The 23,741-nt window shown below is 37.9% G+C and overlaps 1 protein-coding gene across 2 annotated transcripts in view; it reads left to right on the forward strand.

Annotated features, from left to right (window-relative positions):
* The first annotated feature begins 4,916 nt into the window (after window positions 1-4,916).
* The window catches only part of LOC149968884 (uncharacterized), a 47,846-nt gene continuing 29,021 nt past the window's right edge, over window positions 4,917-23,741 (forward strand). For both annotated transcript variants that reach the window (XM_090155024.1, XM_090155022.1), the window contains exons 1-12: window positions 4,917-4,961; window positions 9,030-9,088; window positions 9,171-9,264; window positions 9,508-9,576; window positions 10,054-10,227; window positions 11,718-11,970; window positions 12,618-12,833; window positions 12,902-13,001; window positions 14,698-14,809; window positions 15,987-16,166; window positions 16,226-16,308; window positions 16,364-16,439. In XM_090155024.1, coding sequence (XP_090011150.1) covers window positions 4,923-4,961; window positions 9,030-9,088; window positions 9,171-9,264; window positions 9,508-9,576; window positions 10,054-10,227; window positions 11,718-11,970; window positions 12,618-12,833; window positions 12,902-13,001; window positions 14,698-14,809; window positions 15,987-16,166; window positions 16,226-16,308; window positions 16,364-16,439 — 1,455 coding nt within the window. In that variant the 5' untranslated portion in view covers window positions 4,917-4,922. The remainder of the gene's footprint in view (window positions 4,962-9,029; window positions 9,089-9,170; window positions 9,265-9,507; window positions 9,577-10,053; window positions 10,228-11,717; window positions 11,971-12,617; window positions 12,834-12,901; window positions 13,002-14,697; window positions 14,810-15,986; window positions 16,167-16,225; window positions 16,309-16,363; window positions 16,440-23,741) is intronic.

The raw sequence follows: 23,741 nt of genomic DNA on the forward strand, positions 1-23,741 counted from the left end.
GATGAGTCGGAATCCGAATTTCGAGTTTAAAGCCACGTCGTCATCGTGTGGTCTGTATGAAGTCCTGAAGAAAGGGCGAAGGAGACTTCGAGTTCCTGGCAAAGTCGAAAGCCTTTATCGCTTGGACGTCGTGGTTGAAAAGCGTGAAGGTTCAATATTTTTGGTTGCTGATCCAAAGAATGACAAGAAAGCAGATTTGCAAATATGGCACGAACGCTTTGGACATCAGGATCGTCGCCATGTCGCATCTACCTTGAAGAAACTCGGCTACGAAGTCATTGACCATTCCGCTGGAAAACAATGCGAAGGATGCATATTTGGAAAGATGTCTCGTCACAAGTTTGGCACTCGACTAGAAAAAGCAACGAAACCTGGCGAACGGATTCATTCAGATCTGTGGGGATCCGCTCCAATTCCTTCATTGAGTGGACATAGACACTACCTTCTATTCAAGGACGAATACACTGGCATTCGAGTCACATACTTTCTGAAACAGAAGTCAGACTTTCTTGCGAAGTGCAAGAACTATGAGCATACAGTTAAAGAACTAGTCACCGACAATGGCACTGAGTATGTTAATCAAGAATTCCGTCAAGTGACACGAGAAGTTGGTCTAAATCATCGGACGTCGATACCTTATACGCCCGAGCAGAATGGAGTGGCGGAGCGAGAAAATCGGACGATAATGGAAGCCGTCAGAGCGATGCTGTTTTCAAAGCTGGATTTACCACCAAAACTTTGGCCTGAAGCCGTCAACACTACGACGTACGCCTTGAATCAAACAGCACCTACTCGAGTTAAAGGGAGATCGCCTATCGAACTCTGAACTGGCAAGCCACAGCCATCGATAAAGCATCTTCGAGTCTTCGGTACCGAATGCTACGTATATATTCAAAAGGAGAAGAGGCGAAAGCTGTCAAGAAAAGATTTCAAGGGACTAATTGTTGGATATGAAGAACAGGGCGATGGTTATCGAGTATACGTACCTGAACTCGGCAACATCATTCGGTCTCGAGACGTGAAATTTAATCCCGAGAAATGTATAATGGAGACACTGCCTGTTGTTCTTGAGGATGTCGCTATTCAGGGAGAGCCTGATGTTGCCGAAGAGGACGCTGAGGAAGTTGATGGAACGTCATCCTCATCATCAGATGACAGCTCAGACCAGAGTTCAGTCGACGAAGATACATCCAGAGACGACGAGACTACCAGATCCGTCCGATTACCAAAAGACGTGGCCTCCATACCCGTCTCCGAAGATGGTCAGTCTACTACTGCTAAGAAACAGAATTCAGTGAGACGACAAGAACCGAGGGCCCTGTTCTCCGAGATAGAACGAAGCTGAAGCCGATTTCTTGCACGGCATGTTCACCTCCAAAAGACAAGGTGTTCTTGGTTTGCGACTTGCTACCTACGAACATCGAGGAAGCTCGCTCGTCCGTCGACCACGTGAAAAGGGATAAAGCAATGGAAGAAGAACTCGCAGCCATGAAGAAACTGGGAGTTTACCAGTTGGTCGATCTTCCGAAGGGTCAGAAAGTCGTAGGAAGCAAGTGGATTTTTCGAACGAAAATCGCAGAAGATGGAACAGTCGCCAAACACAAAGCACGACTCGTAGCAAAGGGGTTCACTCAACGAGAAGGGTTGGACTATCACGAGACATTTGCTCCAGTAACACGCTTCGACACCCTACGAATTTTTCTCAGCATCGTCGCCCAGAAGAAACTCAGCATGCGGCAATTTGACGTCAAGATGGCTTTTCTCCATGGTACTCTGGCGGAGAAGATCTACTTATGTAAACCTGAGGGGTTCGCAGATGGAAGTGTTAGAGTTTTGGTTACTGGAGAAAAGTCTTTACGGTCTGAAACAATCCCCTAGATGTTGGAATGAGAAAATTGACAAGTCTCTTCGAGATTTTGGTTTCAGACGCTCGGACGAAGATCATTGGCTCTACGTTTATTCGACTGACCATACTTGCCTGGTCCTGGTTTTGTATGTCGATGATGGGCTGGTTGCCGGAGATTCTGATAAAGCAATTGATGAGTTCTTAAAGAAATTCAGCGAGGAATTCGAAATCGTCACTGGTCCGGCAGCAACGTACCTTGGTCTCCAAATCGATGTCACGAGGGCTGGGTCAGTCTGTCTTCATCAGAGCGCTTACATTGAACGAGTCCTGGAACGTCTCAACATGGCTGAGTGTAAACCAATAAAGACACCAGCTATGGTTCCTGGTTTGAGCGCTGAAGATCAGAAACCATTCGAGTCGTCGACCTTGTACGCATCAGCAATCGGAAGCCTTCGATACGCCGCCATGGGCTCTAGACCAGACATAGAGTTCGCCGTAAATCGTGCCTCTCAGATAATGGTAAACCCGACGATCGCAGACTGGAACGCCGTCAAACGAATATGTCGCTAACTACGAGGAACGACGAATCTCGGGCTGCTATATCGATCATACGACGTCCTTTCCATAGTCCCTTATTACGATGCTGACTATGGTGGCTGCGAGAAGACCAGACGTTCTACTACTGGCCTCGGTTGTCTCATGGGCTCCACTCCGGTCACTTGGGCCAGCAGGAGACAGCAGTCAGTCAGTCTTTCAACGACCGAGTCAGAACTGATGGCAGCTACAGAGGCAGTGTGTCAGAATTTATAGCCCGGTGTACCTAGTAACAGAGACCATACCACCGGAGGCCTATCATCATAGTGCCCTACGCCAGCGTCCCCCTAGCCCGGACAGGTGACAAATCCAGCATGGGTAGCAGAACCCTACTACTGATGGTCGCACCTTTGACGCAAGCCACTCAACCCAGCAGAAGGTGCAGCAACGGGTGGACCAATCCCCACTTCGCACACAGCAGTGGGACGAAGAGTGGAGCTATAGCAACTCCAGCCGACACCCTACCTATGAAGGTAAAGAGTCAAACCCTTTGGAGAGAGCTCTTAAAGGGGAATGACGAGCACACAGCAGCCCGCATAACCCGGCACAGCTAGCACCGGAGATCCCAGTGGTAGTCCAAAAGGCCGGGAGATGGGTCCACCATGCCCTCATACGGAGGCCCACCGCCCCACAGCAGGCTACCCAATCCGCCGAGGTGACTAGTTTGCCCGGACCCTCTCCGTTAGCCTGAACCGAAGTTCAGTATCCAGCCCAAACCTGACCGAAGTCGGAGGTGGAGATAGGACCATTTGATCACAGCTAACATATCCCAGTGCGACACCGCCCTTATGGGTTACAAGAGCCGGACCCCGACTCCCCGTTAAAGCCACCAGTTATTGCACACTCTAACCCATTTAGGGCCAGCTACAGAGGCAACGAAAGACGTTGTGTGGATAAAGTCAGTCAGGGCAGTCATTGGAGTATCTTTACGAAGGGTCTTCCAGCAGAAACTTTCATTCGTCCTCGTCAGAAAATGAATCTGGTCGCACTATCCGAGCAGGGGCGGATTAACCCTTTCGGCGCCTTTAGGCACCGAAAATTTTAGCGCCCCTTGGCATTGGTCAGCTAGGAGGGGCGTATCGGTTTTTAATAACTAAATAAATATATTTTAGTTTCCCCAAACCTTTTCGGCGTTATTTTGAGTAGGGGCAAGCCAAGTACATGGACCGTGGGGCTTTTTCAGAGTTTTGGCGCCCCTAGAAAATGGCGCCCTAAGCACGTGCCTACTTTGCCTAATGGTTAATACGCCCATGTATCCGAGTCTTCATCGAGGGAGAGTGTTGAAGTTTAATACGATGAGGACTCTTTACCGGTATTATATCTACTCTACAAGGTAATCGGGAGCGTGTTTTTTTTTAACAATAATACGTTTTTTAACACTGTATATATAATCGCCGGTAACTGTTGTAAATTGGTTCAGTATTCACTTTCTCGTTCTCACGTAACCTTGTACATATGTAAATAAACCAGTTTCGTATTGTTATATGCGTCGTCATCATTTGGAAGCTTTGCTATCTCCGTTGAACAACTACTTCAACACTTAGGTTAAGAGCGTAGGAAAAAATATTAACAACATAAATAAATAGCTTATATAAGTGAGGTTTATTACCAAATTTAAGATTTCTGCCATCTGGCTTAAACTTGGGTGCTTTTTTTTTGAGATACACAAACATCGGTGTCGACCCGAGGCCTTAGACACCAGAACACACACAATAACTGATTAATCAGGGTGAGATATGTGTAACGGCCACGCCAACGGGGGGATACGTAGGGACAGGGGTGGGGACACCCGTGGCGGAAGTATCCCGACCACCCGTTGGGGGATTGGTAGTCGGCCTCACATGGCCTTCCACAAACTCTGCCCCCCGGACGCCTGGGATTACAGGAGTGAGCCACTACTCCCGGCTAAACTTGGGTGCTAGTTACATTACAAAGCTGTAGCACCAGTTTCGTTTTCTGGGAGCGCGATGCAAAGCAGAACGTCACGTTCGTTTTTTAATGCGCGCGAAAAGAGTTTAGCACTATATTCGTTTTCAAACGCTCGAAAAGAAAGGAATACTAGCCACTTTCATTTTTCAGTGAGCGATAAAAACGAAGAACGCCGCTTTCGTTTCTTTACCGAATTCGAAAAGAGACGAACCTTTATCGTTAAACAATCTTAGTTTCAAACTGCCGTAACGCGAAACAGAGTAAAATTATAATAAAATGCAAATATAAACCTTTAATACCTTCTATTTCATCCATCATCGCCCATTAATACGCGTATTTACGTACCATAAAAAGTCTGTTGATATCTATCTTAAAAATACTATAATACCATAATACACTTGTAACCAAAAGAGGGTGTAGCGATAGCTTTCGGTCTTTACGTCCCGAATATTTTTTAATGCAATTTTTTTCCAAAACAATTTCCCTTAACGAGTAAAATTTGGATGCTAGCGACATCTGTGTGTATAATATAGACTTTAAAGTGTAAGTAAACATGGCGGATGACAGTGGTGTGTACTGCGGGACATGGAAGGTAAAACATGATTTTCTTAATTATTTTTAATTGCATTAATTATTTTCTATATTAATTTGTATTGCTAATGCACCCTATATTATATTCCGAAACTTAAATATTTTGCAATTGCATTACTTTTAACGCTAGTGATATTTTGGGAAAGCTACGACCAAGGCTCAGTTTTGTTTATCTGTCATTTTATTGGCTTACAAAATATAATTCAGTCTCTAAAGATGATATCTTTGAGTGTGTGACCCCCTAGGACAGGTTCCTATTAAATAATTGTGTTGATAAATTTCATTTAGAGGGTTCAAATGTCGGAGAGTAATTCCTAAGTGCTTAAGAATTACATTCATTTTTATTTGATTAAATACTCCAAAGATGCGTTATCATTAAATTGGATCATTAGCCCTTGAATGGTTTTAAATGGCATTCAGGGGGAATCTATGGATCACATTTTATAGTTAAAGACTGCGTCTGCACCCGCATTCCTGCTGGGTAACCTAAATGTCAGATGGGACTGAGAGCTAGATAACACCTGGGTTTGAGGTATAGGAGCAGTGAAAGTGGTGCATGACTGCATGTGTATGCACAAATGCAATTTTATCTATAATAAATGATCCTTATCTGCATCACGACTTGAGTTGCCCTTTAATGCTTAAGAAGGAAATAGTGCATTTTTTGAATGTCAAGTCTTTTGCGCAATATATCAGTTTCTAAATTGCTACAGCTTAATCTATTTTGGGTAAAAGTTTGCTCAAAGATTTAATTATACCACTTATCATGGGCACCTAAAAATGTTTAATATGTATAGTTCATTTTTTTGTATTTTGGTTAAAATAGTTCTGCTAGGTTTAGGTTGTTATTAACAGATTGAAATTGTTTGCTAATGAGTTATATGACACTACTCAAGGTTAGTTAGGTTCTTCATGCAAAAATCAATTAAAGTAAATTTTCCAAAATATTATAGATTGTGTTTCTGTGGGTTTACCTAATCACTTTTGCCACCACACTGTGTCCACCCACTTTTGAATACTGTTCTTCAGAACTAATTAAGTGGTGACTGTGATGTAATCTAATAGCAAAGCAAAATTATTGTAATTGTTTTTAAATTTTGGTATATAATAATAATCAGCTAGGCTAATAATACCCAAGGCACCACCTTAGGAACAAGTCATTGAGTGATTTTTAAAGCCTTTAAACAGGTGGCCAGCGTAGGAGGGTGGTGGCAAGCCCTTCATGGCGGGCGAGTTAATAGCTCCCTATCTTGATTATAAAAGACTTCATTTAAGTTCATTACTATTTTCGTGGTCATCCCTAACCCTGCTAGTTTTGTTGACTACTTTGGTATAGTTCTGTTTATTTCAAGCCCTGTTTTTAATACGATGTTTATGAGCTTAGAGCTAATTTCAGTTTATTCATGGTGTGGTGTCGTGCTTAGTGTTTGAGGTTTGATGATCTAGTCTCTCTACAACAAGAATTAGATGAATTCCAAATTGAAAATATTGTTAACCCTAAGATTTTAAGTTCACTCTATTTGCAAATGAATACCATCACATGAACTATATTAACTCTCCCTCCCTTTCATATTCCTGAGTGTGAAGAGGGAAATTAATGAATTTTAGAGAAAGGGGAGTTAAATGCTGAACAAAATGAGATGTATGATGAATTTGCCATTTATATTAGCACCATTGTTATTCATTAACTTTTGACAGTACTGCAAATGCAAAATATTTAAATTTTATATATTTTTTCAAAATATTGGTAGTTATTAAGTTATTCAGCTTCGTAGTGGCATTTTTTTTTAAATGCCAAATTTGGAAAAACATTTTACTCATCAAAATACAAATAAAATGAATAAAATTATGGTCAGGAGCAGAGTAGCTCTTCCTTCTTAGACATACTGCTTATCTCAATTCAAATACAATGAGTTTTGTGAATCAAATTAATTAATTGCTAGTACAGAGTAGCTGTTCTTTCAAGCTAGAGCATGAGTTGATAAAATACTTAGTATATAGTACTTCTTCACAACATTTACCATGGCCGAATTTACCCCTCTCTCAAAAACTTGTTTCTACCTTCTCCAGTCACTCTAACCCGCAGTCATCATGCCAAACTAAAGAAACCACACGTGAAAACGTTGGTCAGAGGCATTAACTTTGTAGTATGCGTTATCAATGATTGGAATAATTTACCATGTGATTACATTGTACTAACAACGTCTGCCACTTTTCGCCGAAATAACATGTCCTGGTTTAAGACATCGATATTCTAGATTCCTAGACTGTTATACCTCTCATGACTGGCTTTCATTTATTTTTTACATGGTGTGGCTACATACAATTAAGTAAATTGTGACTTAGAAGCATTTCTGTATATAATATACATAATATACATGTAACTTATGAAATAAATAAATTGCATGAATAATCTGAAAAATTAAGTCCAAAAAGGAAATAGATTATTAGTGTCTCAATTTGTTGGTTAATACGGAGATGGAACACTCAATTACCCAGAAGCAGGTTCTAATTATTTACAGTTCTCAGAGTTTAACCCTTGATGACATAGGTTTGTGTTATTTTAAAGTAACGAAAGCATTTATGCTAAATGCTAACACACAATTAGTTTCCTTTGGCTTTCATGCATGTTAGTTTCAACCTGCATAATCTAGTTAGAAGTTTCATTTAAACCAAGGAATACCTTTGCGTATTGTTCCTTACCAGAGTGACTGAGAAAAATCATATCACTTCGGGCAGGAATCGAACCTACGACCTTTGGGTTACCCTCCCAACGCTACTACCATTGGACTACCGAGGCCACGAATAATCAGGCCTCGGACATCCAATTTAAGAATGACTCTTATCTGGTTCACATTATTGACGGGATACATATAACCCCTGTGTTGACGGTACCGTAGCTTTTTACGTCAACTAATTTATAACAGGTCCTTGATAGCCTGTAGTCATAACATTGAGAATTTATTTTTATTATTACGCAGGAATTAATACAATAATCTAGGTTTTGCACTTTTCACTGAATGGTTACATGGATAGTGTCTAGGGTATGCCCATTAAAATAAAATGTTGCTGATTATATTGTGATTCAGTTGGACACTGAAATGGAAGTAACTATTTTGGACGTTTAAACGTACTTACTAGTTAAATTTAAGTGTTTTTCGTCTTAACTAGGACTTCTGTCTACTTTTATAACTTAAATAAGTTGATGTATGCCAATATTATATCTTCTGTATAAAATATGATCAAAAGTTACTGTAGTTTCAGTAATTATTATACTTTGAGCAACTAGCTTCTAAAGTCTAATAATAATAAAAATAATTATTATCAGCTAGGCCCAAGTCGTCTAGCGACTTTTATTGTCTTGAACTTCATAAATGTTGCTTTGAAAATTTTTAATTTTATTTTGAATTTCTAGTTATATTATTGCATAAATTAAATAGCTTGTGGGGGAAGGGTCTAATTACACTAGTAAAACTTAATTTTACATATAGTCTCTTCTAGTGCTTTGACAATTTTAAATTCAATCATTAATTAGTTATAGCATGCCCTTACCAAAAAATAAGTGGTCTTGTAACTTTTTAAGTTGGTTTTAAGTTGGTATTTGGAACAAATGCCAACTAAATACCAACTAAAAACCTACTTAAAAACCACTTTACACCAACTTAAAACCAACTAAAAGCATTCTTAATAAAGACCACTTAAAACCAACTTAAAACTTACTTAAAAAGACCTCTTAATAAAGCCACCTTATAACCTACTTAAAAATTATAAGTAATTATCTGACCACTAAAAACCAACTTAAAACCAACTTCAAAAAATGAGTATTTTCCAGCCAACTTAAAAACAACTTAAAAACAACTTATTACCTCTTTAAATAGTTTATTAAAATATGTTGGCAACTTGAACCTACTTAAAACCAACTTAAAACCAACTTAAATGTGAAAACCTACTAAATACCAACTAAAAACCAACTTAAAACCAACTTAAATGTGAAAACCAACTAAATACCAACTTATTTTTTGGTAAGGGTGAAGCCAAGCAGTTAATTAATTTGGATTTTTTCAATTAGATTGTAAAGTGTATGTCCTTAGCTGATCGTGGATCAAGTGATGCCTCTGATATTGAAGGGTAATTTATTTACTTTTGTATCAAAACTTATTAATTTTATTTTGGGCTACTGTAAATTTTTTTTGGTATATTTCTTTTACAGAACCGAATTCAAATTGGATGAAAGTGGAGATGTTACGTGGCGAGTTACTGAAAATGCAGAAACGAACCCAATTTTTAACTGTGAAATTTACGAAGTATATGTTATTGATATTTCTCATTTAGTATAATACTTTCAAGTGTCTTCCTGATCGTTATTTATGAACATAATATGTTACACTTTGACAACAATTTCAATTTTGTACATTGTATTTGTTTGGGCCAAATGTTTAGGTTGTAAAAACTATAGCTCAAAAAATCAGGAAATTTATGCTTTCGAAACCAGCTGCCAGAAAACTCATTACCGCTTCAATTCCTGACAATATTTCTATTTTTTCCAGGTATTTCATGGTAATCCGAATTTTCTCAAGTTTTTTGGAGCTGCAACTGGTCATGTGATCGAGTTTATGGTAATTGTAAATTATTGTTTTCATGTAACTTATGAAAAAAGTCATTTTAAACGAGTTAATTGAAAACTCGTCCAATGACCACTTAGTTTTGAATCAATAAACTAGTCCAAGCAGTTAAAGTTGTTTTGCGCAATGACTAACTCGGCAATAACCCGTGAACTCCTATTGCATAAAATTTGCTATTCTCATTAGTTTGTAAAATTTGTAGATTTTTTATACTTGTTCATTAGCATTAGCAAAATACACTTTAGTGCCCATGGAAAAACATGATTTAAATAACAAGTTTATAAAGTTTAATTAAATTACTGCCGTAAAACCATCTATGAGCTATAGCCTGCATAATTTAATAGATTATAACCCCAACCCCTTTTTCTTGTATTAATGCAACACTAGACAAATTATCCTTTTAATTCAATAATATTTTGGCTTCTGACAATATTTTACTTAGAGAAACAATTGTTTTTTTCCTCAACTTAGGTTGATTTACCTAAGGAAGATTGTTTTGAGTTGACATACCAAGGCTGGTTCATTTTACAATGTGAAAAGGTTTCAAACAACGAAACCAAACATGATCATCCGTTTTCTTTCCTGTGTGCCTTAGAAGAAGGTTATTTCTCAGATATTACTATAACTGCGGATAACGGAAAAGAGGTTTGATATTTTTAAGTTGTTTTTCGGGTGTTGCATTGTTTTTCTTGACAGGTATTGAGGGTATTTTTAAATACTGTTATTCATACGAGACCGTGGAATCGCTCATGAGTGCACAGAAATATCCTTAGTGGTAAAATTTGAACTTCCTTCGCAGTTTTTGATGATTTGTTGGATTTGCTCCGTAAATTCTTGTAGCGTCTTAGGCACATGTCATAGCTAGGCCGCGCCTGAAACCAGCCGCCATGACATTCTACGTGAAGTAAACAAGGCAAAACCCTATTTAATCCAGTTTGGTAAATAATCGCATGACCACTATTTATGGGCTTCCGAATATCTTGTCAACTCATTACCATGGCAACCTATGAATCGAAATACCACAATCTTTATGAAATTAAAAGATTTTAGTTATATTGAAATAAATTTTAAAGCTTGATATCTAATTGAAAATTCGTCTCAAAATATGAAAATCAGTTTGAAAAACTGAAATTTGACTTGAAAACTGTATTTGAAAATCTAAAAATGAAATTCAAGATTTCCAAAATCATCTTAAGATTAAAAAATTAAGTACAAATAATTTCGGATCATTTTTATTCATCTTTATTCTTGTAAAAAGGTTTCACTAACCACTTTTCACCAGAATGTGAAAAGTGCTACACACTTAATAAGTTAAAACGTATTTACAAATGAGTCCTTCACACTTAAAAACCAACAAAAAAAGCAAAAGGATAATAAATTAAAAGCTAGTACAGGATTTCATATAAAGTATTGTATGCATTGCAATGATTGCATTCAATGGACAAAAAAGAAATTTACCTGAACCATATCATATAATGATTTTTAGTTTTACATAAACTATTGTTTCCATGATACCCTTTTGTAAATCAGCGTACAAATACCGAAAAGGATATCACAATAAAAAGCTTTTATTATTAGTATTATTTGGTTATCCTCTTATGTATTTGGTGGCGTTTTGACTGAGAGAAGCCAAGTTATTACTAAGCAAATTAATCTATGAGATGACACCATTGAAGTGTTCTACTTTTGTAGACATAGTAAATTGTCTCTTGATTTTTGTTTGTGAAATGGTAGATTTTAGTGAAACCTTGATTTCAAGTTGAATCAGTGACCTGCAATATTTTAAGTCAGTCTTGGTTCGTGGTACCTTATTTTTAGCAACAATTAATGATAATAGTAAAGATAATACCATCTTCTTAACTATAGTTTAGTATTTGGATTCATACACGTGGCTCAGCACCTTGAACCATACTTCCCGTAATACGCTCCAACATTATAGGGAAATATGAGCTGGGTCATGTGCTTGTATCTTTCTCTAATTATTCGCGACATATCAATGAAATTAACAACTATAGAGTAAATTTTCCATGATGGCCTTCGGTTATGTTGATCATTCATGATGAAATATGGGATTAATTATTTCTTAACTTCAACCAAACAATAGTGAATGTGTTCTTCAATATCTCTTTGTGCAGTTTAAAGCTCATACAGTTATTTTGAACTTTGGAAATCCTGAAGTTGATTGGAATGCAAAGCCAACACCAATGGATGGCCTTTCAGCTGATGTTATACAAACACTTCTTCATTACTTGTACAGTGAATGTTTACCTGAATCTTTAAAAGACGAAACTGCTCGCAAATGTTTGTTAGCTTCTAAAAGAATACCGGGGTTTGAAAAGTTTAATGAGTTATGTGAATTCTTCCTTAAAAACACTGCCCTTAAACAATGTAAGCCTTTCTCTCAAATTTCACTTTTTGACTGAGTGAGTGACGTTTACTTTCAATAGTTTAATTTTGTTTGAAATGATAACTGATGTAATTTTGTGTCAAAATGCTTTGAAATGTTCAACATTAAGAATTATAGCGTTTTCCATTTTATTGCTCAAGATTAGCTCTGAATCTGTCTCTGACGTCATAGGTCTCGCCCCAATTGACTAGAGTAAAACCGCAAATGGAACATTCCATGAACATATTCCTGCACTTTGTTGTTTTTCGTCTGCAAGTAATTTGAATTTTCGTGTCTTTTCTGCCATTTTGCCAAAAAATCTAAAAGGAACATGCCAAAATGTGCTCCGATCTCGATCTTGATCCGTTGATCTGTTGAAATTGGCAGAACAGTTTTGGGCGAACTCGGAGCTTCCAAGAGTGGGAAATGGAACACCCGAAACTTGATCGGAGCAGATCCAAGCACGCTAATGAAACATAAAATGTTGATCAGAGCGATCTAGAGCAGTCAAATGGAAAACGCTATTAGACTCACTAATAATTAGGCAATTAAAGTCACACACTAAATGTTGTTGTAAACTTCAGCTCACTCAGCCTTATTGTTGCGTTGCAGAAATCAATTAATCTTACAAATGTAATGGTTTTTATAGTAATTATAGGACTTGTTACTGATATGCACAATCGTGGAAATCGCATAATCGATTTCTTCAGTGGGAAAACTTGTGAGGAAGATGAAAACCCAGACATTGGTCTCACAAATTCAATAAGTAATGGTCCATTAGCCAATGGAGATGGGGATAATTTGGCAGCCAATCCTGCAAAACTCTGTTACATAATTAAACAGGCCTTGCGGGAAGGTGCTATTAGTAAGTAGATATTATTTCTGACTTAAAATTTATTTGTTCATTTCATAAGTATATACTTAATTTTCTAGCTGGTATCAAACTAGTCATGTTGTGTGATATTTTTTCCCGGAAAGAAAATGAGCTTTCACTAGAAGAAAGGGCTGAAATTATGAAGTATTGTAAATCGAGGTAACTATTTGTTGACATTTGATTTTCAATGTAATTTTTGGTGGAACACTTAATTTTTTTCAACTTGTTTATACGAGTAAAGTCAGTAAGCGTATAAAACAGCAGTGTGTCAGAACCTGGAAGAACATTATGTGGCCAGCCATGATGATTATTCTTTGCTGACTTTAAAAGATAAAAAATATTTTGATTTCCAGAACAATTAAGAAATGCATGTCTAGGGTCAGATCTCAAGCTGGTTGGAGTTAATCGCTTTCTCTACAGTTTATTAGTTAAATAAACGGCAAACCGATTATCCTATAATTCAGTGTAGTAAACTAAGAGAATAATATATTAATATTGTGCAGCTCACTGACTGGAGTTAATGGTTTTCTCTACATTTTATTAGTTGAATAAACTTTGACAGTACTATTACTGGATTTTACTACTAAATGAAAGCCCATGCTTAGGGCATATTTATCTCACTTTATTTTTCTTTGGAAGAGTCGATGCTTGATTTAAAGACAAATTGATTCATTGACCTAAATCATTAGGAGATTGGGTGGAGTGATTAACAATAAGAAATAATTAATATTTTCCTCATATGCAGCTGTTTTATAAAATACACTAGCAAAAATATGGCCACTAACACTTGTAATTCCTACCATTATGGATTCTTGACCGTTGCAAGAGTACACTGATTCATATTATAAATAATGTAAAGGAAATGAAGCTATTCATTATGGTTCCATTATTTATGGTCATGTTCCCTCAATTCGTTGAACTTACAGACTAAAACCAGTACATATCATTCGCAGTGATCTAGTGGAAAGAACTTTTCGTTGTTGAGAAATTCTAAAACCACCAACAGATTCCTAAAATTTCAAACATTCGACCTTTCATCTTTTCAAGTTATTTCCAGATCATTTTAATTGCTAAATCATTAAATTGGAAAACATTCAAATTATATCAAGTACAGCCCTTAAACCTTTGGCTCTTGGGAAGAGTGGTAGGCAAGCCAACACCAGGATTAGCAACAGCAGCCAGAGATAAAGTTGAACAGCCAATAAGAGTTGGACAGTAATGACAGCCAATAATTATCAATAATAATAATCAGCACCACCCTAGGCCCTTTTATTGTTTTTAATTTAGGTGACTGCAATGGGAAGCCCTTCATGCCACGCGAGCCAACAGCTCCTACAATTACCATTACCACTTACTAGTGTTGTAAATTACGGAAAATTTTCCTCAAATTGGGAAAATAAAAAATTGAAACATAAATTACTTTTTAATGGTTTTTAATGTTTTTAACTTTTTATCGATAAAAAATGTCTAATATCAGTAAACATACTAAAAAACATTAATAGTGTTACATTGTTAACCAGTTTAAACTAGTCCAGAGGTTTAGTTTTACTTTTAGATTAGAAAAAATGAGGCGAAAATGCTGCTTTATTTAAATTTGCAAACAATATATTAGACTAATCATGGAGTGATAACTTTTTTATTTTTTTCGGAAAAATACGGAAAATTTTCCGGAAAAAGGCATCAGTCATTTTCCGGAAGATTTTCTGAGTGGGAAATTTTCCGCACAAAATTTTCCTACTTACAACACTACCACTTACCTCTACAATTTTTTTGGAAAGGGGAAATGTTAATTATGTAAATTATAATAATTTTCATTAACCTAATTATAATCTAATTTCTGTAAATTCCTCTGTAGATTACCACATTTTTTAAATCAACTGCACAAACTGCTAGAAGTGATAAAACAATCATTCAGTAACTTGTCTGATAGAGAGTGGTTGGAAATTGCCTCGTATCTTGAGCCCGAAGTAAGTTGACTTTTTTTCTATAAATTTATAAATTTGCTTCTGGGATAAAAAAATTAAGGTTAACAGAGAAAATGTAGCCTTGACCATAGCCTCTTTATTTCTAAAGATATTTTCCACCTACATTAAAAGAGCCAGCCAGTGATTGTATCCTTTACAGAGAGAATGGGGGAAAGGCAGAGAATAGCGAGATGAACTGGGTGTTAGACTACGAGCATTGATAATTTGCATTTCCAAGTTTTAATTTCTTTATAAACGTATATTATCAAAGAAATTTTTTCCCTAAAAACCTAAGAACCAAGGAAATCTGTGGTCATGGTTTGATACTAATCCCCCGCAAATATCACATGGATGTTGCAAATATTGTTTTTGTTAACTAATTAACTGGAAATGAATACAATCAAATAAATAATATAAATAGATTTAATTGTTAGAACATTATATTTACAATGTATTAAATTATAACGTTAATACTGAGCTGAGGAGGGAACAGCCTTACTGACCCACGTCAAACAAGCAACTAACTTTCAGACTGCAAAGGCACAATACATAATAACTATTATACCTAACTACGGCAACATTAGTATACACAGCACTTCACCACATCATTAGTAATCATTCCATAAGGTTAATGTCATTAGTTCTAGTTACATGGTAAAGTCCAAAAAGTCCAATTATAACAGTTTTATTGAATCCTGGAATTTTTTAACACTTTTAAAATGTAATTTAATATAATGTATATAATAATGTAATATAATAATAGTACATATATTATTACTATAGTATTACGTATGCAAAATACTTTTCATAATCTGTCAAAATAAAATTTTGATTTTTATGTTAAAAAAATGTTTACACAGTAGATCCTAGATTTGAACCTGGGAAATTCTCTTATAAGAGAAAGATCATAAGTTTAGCAAACCTCCATCTGTATATGAAATTTAGTTTGTGACAATACTGAAATGTATAAGAGCATGGCAGCAGGAGCCAATATTGCCATTTGGTTCAAGGTTCTTACTGACCTAAATATTTTGTTGATAGTATAAAAAATAAATATGCTAGAAGTTCTATTGCGTTAGTCTAAGCTGTTATAAACAATAGTTTGAAATTTAAACGCTTTACATTATATTGTAAAAATTTTACTGGTGTTTTATGATGCAAATTGTAATATTTATTATAGTTTGAAGCAACTGTAAGTTCAATGTCACAGTTCACTATGGAAGTGAAAGTGGCAGTAGAACAAATTATAAATCTTTCTAATGTGAATATGGGTTCTGAGAAGAGTTTCGGTTCTTCGTCCTCATTAAACCACTCTCAAAGAGGAAAGATTAGTGATCAATTTAGCAGGGCATTAAAAAAGGTATTTTTTTTATATGCATCATGAAATTTTTCCATTTTTAAATTTTTTCTTTTGCTTAGGCGCTACATTGCAGGGAATTGTTGAACTTAAGAAGCTTTCATGGCAATGTTATAAATATCTTTTCTCAGTTAGTTTATCGAAAGTAAGTTTCTTTTTGTGTTTTATGTAACCCTAAACTCAATTGTAACGTTATCTAGAGATCGGTTTGAACGCCAAACGTCTTATGAGAAGATAAGATATATGGCGAAAAATTTTGAAGAAGTTATCGAAGAGGTACGTGTTGATCTTGCTGTGTTATCTAGCATGATTAATATTGCTGATATTGCATGTCTAAATGCATGATTCATTACAATAGGTAGTTTTGATCACAAACTTTAAAGGGTTCTGTCAGTTTTGTTAGTGGGAAAACACGTATAAGGAGAGGGAACGAAGAAAAAATAATTTCACCTAGTTTGAACTACCATTTTTATGTGAGTGGGGAGGTATTGGGAATGAAATTCTGATTGACAGCTCACAGTGAATGCGTGTTTATCCTCTCAAGTGACTGTTGGTGCCCCTTAAGCTTTCTTCTAAAACTTAGTTCATAAAACTCTGTTAATCAGTAGAATTGAATTACTACCAAGGTTAGCAAGATGGTATCCCGGATGTTTTAGACCATCTGGGTAAAGTCCATATTTTGAAAAATTAATCATGATATTTTCCTTAAGTAAATTTACATTTTAGGAAGGACTATTGCCATTAGTATTTAAGTGCCTTATAACTAATAAAAAAGATAGACAAAAAACAAGATAATTTTTAACTTATCTAATAAATGATTACAAAGGTACTTTTTATAAAACTGAATTTTCATGTTATTTAAACATGTAACATCAGCTGTCATTGTAAATTCTTAATTCATGTTGTTTTAAATGACTGGGTCAAACTGTAGACCCTTTAGGGCTTAGGTCGTATGTAAGTTATACGAAGAGAAAATTAATTAGGTGCGATCTTATCAACCTCTTTTTCTAATATAAGGCCTTGAGAATGAAGTAGACGTAAATTTGGGCTTCGTGAGAGCCAATATTTCATTCAAATTTGTTTGCGTGAGGTTGGGTCTAGCCCAACCTAGCACTTCGACCAGATGTCCATTGTGCAGCCCCAACCTTTTAGACCTGGAAAACAACAGTGTTAGAAACAAAGAGCAAAATCTGCTTTTCTGAGGTATCCAACCTGCGCATACCAAGATGCTCAAACGGTTGAGCCACATAAAAATCAGACACGAGAGGAAGTTTCCTCCTCTGCAAGGCACGCCCTGCCCATAGGACTTTCACTGATGCCAATCAGATACAGATGTCAGTTTAGCTGGCAGTGACCTAGGAGTAGGCCCGTAACCAACCTGATACTGCTGTTAGAGAGCGAGAGCAATTCAGTTGCTCTTTTCTTAGAAGGCCCCGGGATAAACTCCTTTGCTTATCAAAGCAGGACATCTCTCTCAACCATAGTGCCATGCACATGGCTGGGAACGAGGCCATTGGGTATAGGAATAGCAGTTTCAGCACCCTCCTTGGCCAGTGGTCTGCCCTTTCATTGCCATGATGCCCCTTATGACTAGGCACTCAATAGAGTTGAGTCCTATTATGCTTGCCCAGTTCTGAAAGGAGATCCAAACAGCTAAGAATGAGCTTAGAAGTGATATGTAACTGACTAAGAGCCTAAAGGGCTGCCTGGCTGTCCGAAAAATCTGAACAGTCTTTCCCTGATACTTCTTAAGACAGAAGTCTACACAGAAGCAAATGGTAGATATCTCAGCCTGAAAATCCTTGGCAAAAACACCAAGGCTTTCAAAAAAGCCAAACTTCTTAGTTTGACAGTAAACCCCAGCTCCCACCCCTGAGTGAGTCTTGGATTTATCCGTGAACCAAACATTTTCACGTTTATTTCCAAAAACTGTTTTGCTATTCCAGTCTAAACGACTTGGAAAGTAAACTCTAAACAGCTACTCAAAGTGTAACTTTGCAGCCATCTTGTCAGAACCCATCAACAAGATTGGTAATTGACTAAAGCCCTTTCCACACTAGCTTCTTTTGTATCGCGGGACGAAACCGGAATAGTTGGATCGCGTCCAGACTGAAGTTTAAAACAGTTCCGATAACGTGATCAGTTCACTTCGTCGTAGTGTGAACAGAACTAGCTCACTTAATTATCAAACCGCGATCGGCACGGCTAGAAAATGTTCGGCGTAAAGAATGCAATTTTATTACTACTAATGTTTTTGAAGTACTGTATACGTAATAGACATAACAGATTTTTTATTTAAATAACAAAAGAAAGAGAAAATATAGAATCGAAAAATTAGGTCCACTATTTAGGAATGCCCATTGGTTGTTGTCGACTGCATCTCTATACTCTTTCTTTAATTTTATCGCGGCACTGAATATAGGTTCTCTCGTATCCATTCTTATTCGTGGGTTATTAAAAAATTGTTGTAATATTTAAAAAAAATATCTCTATAACTGATATTTATTTTAGATAAACGTTCACCTTCATACTGTATATTGATAGTCAAAATAACAAGCACCAACGAAAATGCTTCACGTATTATCACGTGTGTAGTCTATTGTGTATAGTATGTTAATTTGTTGACTTATGTCATGACCCTTTCAAGGGAAGGGTCGTCTGCTAAAACGGCTTCGTTATGTTTTTTATATTTTTGAGACGATAAATTTTATTGTATCACGTTGTTCTACAAAAGATGCCTCATTGTCATTGATTGCATTTTAAGCCTAAATGGATACTTAACAAAGATTAAGAGTCTCTGCTTTTGAAATGAGCTTAACATAAGTAAAAAGAAATGGCATCAAGCAAGAATGAAGAGTTATTTTGTTTCCCAAAACTCGACGGAACGAATTACGCCGATTGGAAAGTGGATGTCAAGATGGCCTTAGCTACAAAGGGCTTAGGGAAATATATCGATTCCAATACCACTGTACCAACGGATGCAACTTTATTAGAAGCCTTTAATGAGAAGAAAACGAGAACTTTGGGTTTCCTTTACTTAACATTATCACGAGATATACGCCGTTTACTGAGCTCAACAACCGATTCTGTGATAGCCTGGGACCTGCTAAAAACCACTTATGAACCATCCTCAAGAGCAAGGCTCGCCATGTTACGGAAAACTTTCATCGCATGTAAACCAGAACCTGGGGAGAGGGTTGAATGTTTTCTCAATAGAGTTCAAGAAGCATCAACGGCTCTGGCCGAAGCAGGAGCTACAGTCCCTGACAGTGAAATATCATTTCAAATGATTGGCGAATTACCTGCAGAATGTTGGCTTATTAATTGAAATCAGCAGTAAAACACAAAGGCATTCATAAAACTATAAACTATTTATTATTATTAAGTAAAAGATCAAGGAAAAGTTAAACACCTTATTAACATCATGGCTATTAGCGGAGTGAGAGTTGGAGAGTTAAAAAAATAACAGTGCAGTGTTGCCTAGCGGTTTAGTTCTAAACAATTCAGTTCAGTTCAGTTAATATCAAGAGGAACTAGTTAATATATGATAAAGCAAACATGAACTACTAACACTCCCCCTCTTTATCATAATATATTAATGGGCAATCAAATACACACATGAATAAACTAATTATCAATATTTAGCTTTTGGCAACAATTATCAAACAGTGTTTTACTCAAAAATTTTGTAAAGATATCAGCTACATTAGTTTTAGAAGGAGTGAATTTAAGTTTAAACCGATCATTATTCAACTCATCGCGTACAAAATGATACCTAATGTCAATATGCTTTGATCTCTGGTTTTCAATTGTATCATTCGCAAAGGATATAGCAGATTGATTATCACAATAAATTAAAGGGGTCGGTAAGTTAATATCAAAGTTTTTAAATTCGTGAATTATTGGAGTTAACCATAATAATTCCTTCACTGCTTCGGAAAGTCCCACGTATTCGGCTTCCATTGTTGAAAGAGACACAGACTTTTGTTTTAAGGACCTCCAGGTCACTGCTGAATTTCCTACAAAGGTGACGTAACCGCATGTGGACTTTCTATTGTCGCGGTTAGCTGCCCAATCACTGTCGCAAAACATGGTTAAGTCTATTCTCGGGCCGGATGGACGATATACTAGACCTTGATTTGAGGTATACAATACATATCTGGCCAAGTGGCATAAATAATACCAATGATTTAAACCGGGATTACTGTTATACTGAGAAAGTGCCACCACTGAGAACAGAATGTCCGGCCTCGTACCCTGGGCTATTATTATTATTATTATTGATGAAGGGGTGAAGGGCTTTGGGAATGCCCTTTCGCGCACGTCGACCAGAGGTCCATTGTGCAAAACCCGAACCTTAAGACTTAAAAAGTCCAATATCCGACACAAAGCGGAGAATCCTCTTGGCCGGCATATTATAGAAATCAGAAGTTTCCAGTTGATGCATACCAAGATGCTCGAATCTTTGGGCCGCGTAGTAATCGCACCTACAAAGCACATGAGAGGCGGTTTCCTCCTCAGCCTGACATGCCCTACAGATTGGATCATCACTGATTCCAATCAGGTGAAGATGTCTGTTAAGGAGACAGTGACCTGTTAGTAGGCCAATGACCAACCTGATATTAGATTTGGAAAGCGAGAGCAGCTCCTTAGCTCTCTGCCTAGAGGGGCCCGAGATAAACTCTTTAGCCTGCCTTTGGCCATCCATCTCAAGCCAAAGCTTGAGTTGACGGTCAGTCATGGAGTTAGAGATAAGGCCGCGAACTATGCTAGAGGGGATAGGAACGGCAGGTTCAGGACCAAAGAACCCAGCCTCTGCCCCCTTCTTGGCTAAGACATCGGCCCTCTCATTACCATAGTACCCCCGATGGCCAGGAACCCAATAGAGCTGAACTTTATTATTGGTGCCTAGCTCCGAGAGGAGGTTCAAACAGCTGTAAACCAGTTTTGAAGAGACCTGAAACTGGTTGAGAGCCTTGAGGGCTGCTTGACTATCCGAATAAATTTGGATAACCTTGCCATGAAGCTTCTTCTTAAGACAAAAATCAACACAGAAGCAGATAGCGGCAATTTCCGCCTGGAAAACACTAGCATAGACACCAAGGCTTTCAAAGAAGCCGAGATTGCTAGTAAGGCAATACATCCCCGAACCTGAGCCAGAGCGGGTCTTAGACCCATCGGTAAACCAGACGATTTCTCCTCTGGCCCCGAGGGTACTATGATTGGCCCACTCTGTACGGCTCGGAAAATAAGTATTGAAGGACTTACTAAAATGCAGCTTCGTAGTCATCAAATCAGAACCCATGAGATATACAGGTAACTGACATGAAATTTCCCGAAAGATCTTGGTGTGGCTATTATCCCAAGTATTCGCCTTCCACCAACCATTCTGGTTGAGCCTATAGGCTCCCATAGCAGCAGCTTCTTCTATAAAAAGATGAAGAGGAAGAATGTTCAGGAGAATTTCTAGAGAAGCACTTGGGGCTGTTCTCATAGCTCCTGTGATGCTGACACAAGCCAGCCTTTGTAGGGTGCGCAGATCGCTCTGCACAGTCTTAATTTGGACTCTTGGCCACCAGACCACTGCAGCATAAGAGAGCAGTGGTCTGATGATCATGGTGTACAGCCAGAAGGCCACTTTAGGGCTAAGCCCCCATGACCTGCTAACTGCACTCCTAGTCCTCCAAAGTAACATCTTGGCCTTCTTAACTACACAGTCAAGGTGAGGCTTCCACGTTAGTTTGTTGTCAAGAATAACACCAAGGTACTTCACCTCCGTGCTTTCCCTCAAAATAGTCCCAAATAAGGAGATATCATTAAAAGAGTTTTGCAGCCTTTTACGAGTAAAAGGAACAAGTACCGTTTTACTAGGATTAACCGTAAGACCAACTTCCCTGCACCATTTTTCCACTGATGCAAGAGCCCTTCTCACTAAATCGCTAGTAGTGTTGGGGAATTTTCCCGTAAAGATGATGGCGATATCGTCGGCATAGCCGAAGCAGCGGCACCCATCCCTGTCTAGCCTCACCAAAAGCTCATCCACAACCAGGCACCACAGCAGAGGTGATAGAACACCACCTTGCGGGCAACCACGGCTGGTGGAGATCATAAGGGATTCACCGAGCAGGGAGGATACCACCACACGATTCGTCAGCATAGCTTTGAGCCAGAGACACAGAGTGTCATTAATGCCAAAGCGCTTAGCAGCCTTCATGATGACTGCGCTGGACACCTTATCAAAGGCGCCCTCAATATCAAGGAACACAGCTAATGCTATTTCCTTAAAGTTAATAGCCCTTTCAATGCAATTGGTTATGCCATGAAGGGCAGTCTCAGTAGATTTGCCTTTTTGGTAGGCATACTGAGCCGTCGAGAGAGGTGTATGAGAAATAACCTCTCCCCTAATATAGTTGTCTACCAATTTCTCCAAAATCTTTAGAAAAAAAGAAGTCAAACTGATTGGTCTAAAAGCCTTAGCCTCGAGATAGTTAGATTTCCCTGGCTTCGGAATAAAGATCACCCTAGAAAGCTTCCAGGTGCTAGGAATATATCCAAGGGCAATACAAGCCCTATAGATTCTACTCAGCATTGGGCAGACAACGTCAATGCCCTCCTGCAACAGAATGGGAAGTATCCCATCCGGCCCCGGAGACTTATAGGGCTTAAAAGACTTTATAGCCCAAATAAGTCTCGAGTGCGTGACAATTTTATTCGCCACCGCCCAGTCCTCCCTTTTGGTACGTGCAATCCTAATAGGAAGGGGGTCAGAATCAGTACTGTTTGTAATTCTGGAGTCGGGAAAGTGTACATCTAACATATGAGTTAGTGTCTCCTTACCCGACGAAGAATGACTGCCATCTTTCAACTTGATAGTGTCAAGATGTTTAGTCTTATCGTTGGCCATAATTTTCATTAACTTTGCCGTACTAGGAATATCAGAGATATTCTCACAGAAATTCCTCCACGAGTCCCTCTTGGCCTCGCGGATGGCCTTATGGTACGCAGTGAGGGTTTGCTTGTAGGCAACCCAGTCACCCGACCTCTTAGCATTGTTAAAGAGCCTCCTAGACTCTTTGCGAAGCCTGCCAATCTCAAGGTTCCACCAAGGAACTAGCCTTGGCTGGTTGGCAGACTTCACCGGACAGTTACGGTGGTAGGAGTCGATAATGGCATGTTGCATGCGATCAACAGCCAAATCAAAATCCAGCACCGATGACAGCCTAGGCTTATCATCCTGCAGATGAAGATTTAGATCATCCCTAAAACCAGGCCAATTAGTTCGCCTGGGATTACGAAGTTCGGTACAAACCTGAACCACTTTCATCCTGACTGTATAGCAGATGTGTCTGTGATCCGACAGTGATGGTTCACTAGACACATGCCAGTCATTAATAAGAGCTGCGACATTTTCTGTGCACAGCGTGAGATCAATGACCTCACTTCTGTTACGAGTAACAAAAGTTGGTTCATTGTTCCTATTAAGAATATGGAGTTTCGTACTAACCACATATTCCATTAGTTTATCACCACGATCGTTGCAGTTACTGCTGCCCCAGATAACATGGTGAGCATTTGCAT

Source organism: Leiobunum rupestre, chromosome 1 (assembly GCF_980474605.1).
Source record: "Leiobunum rupestre chromosome 1, qqLeiRupe1.1.hap1, whole genome shotgun sequence".
Classification (NCBI taxonomy): domain Eukaryota; kingdom Metazoa; phylum Arthropoda; class Arachnida; order Opiliones; family Sclerosomatidae; genus Leiobunum; species Leiobunum rupestre.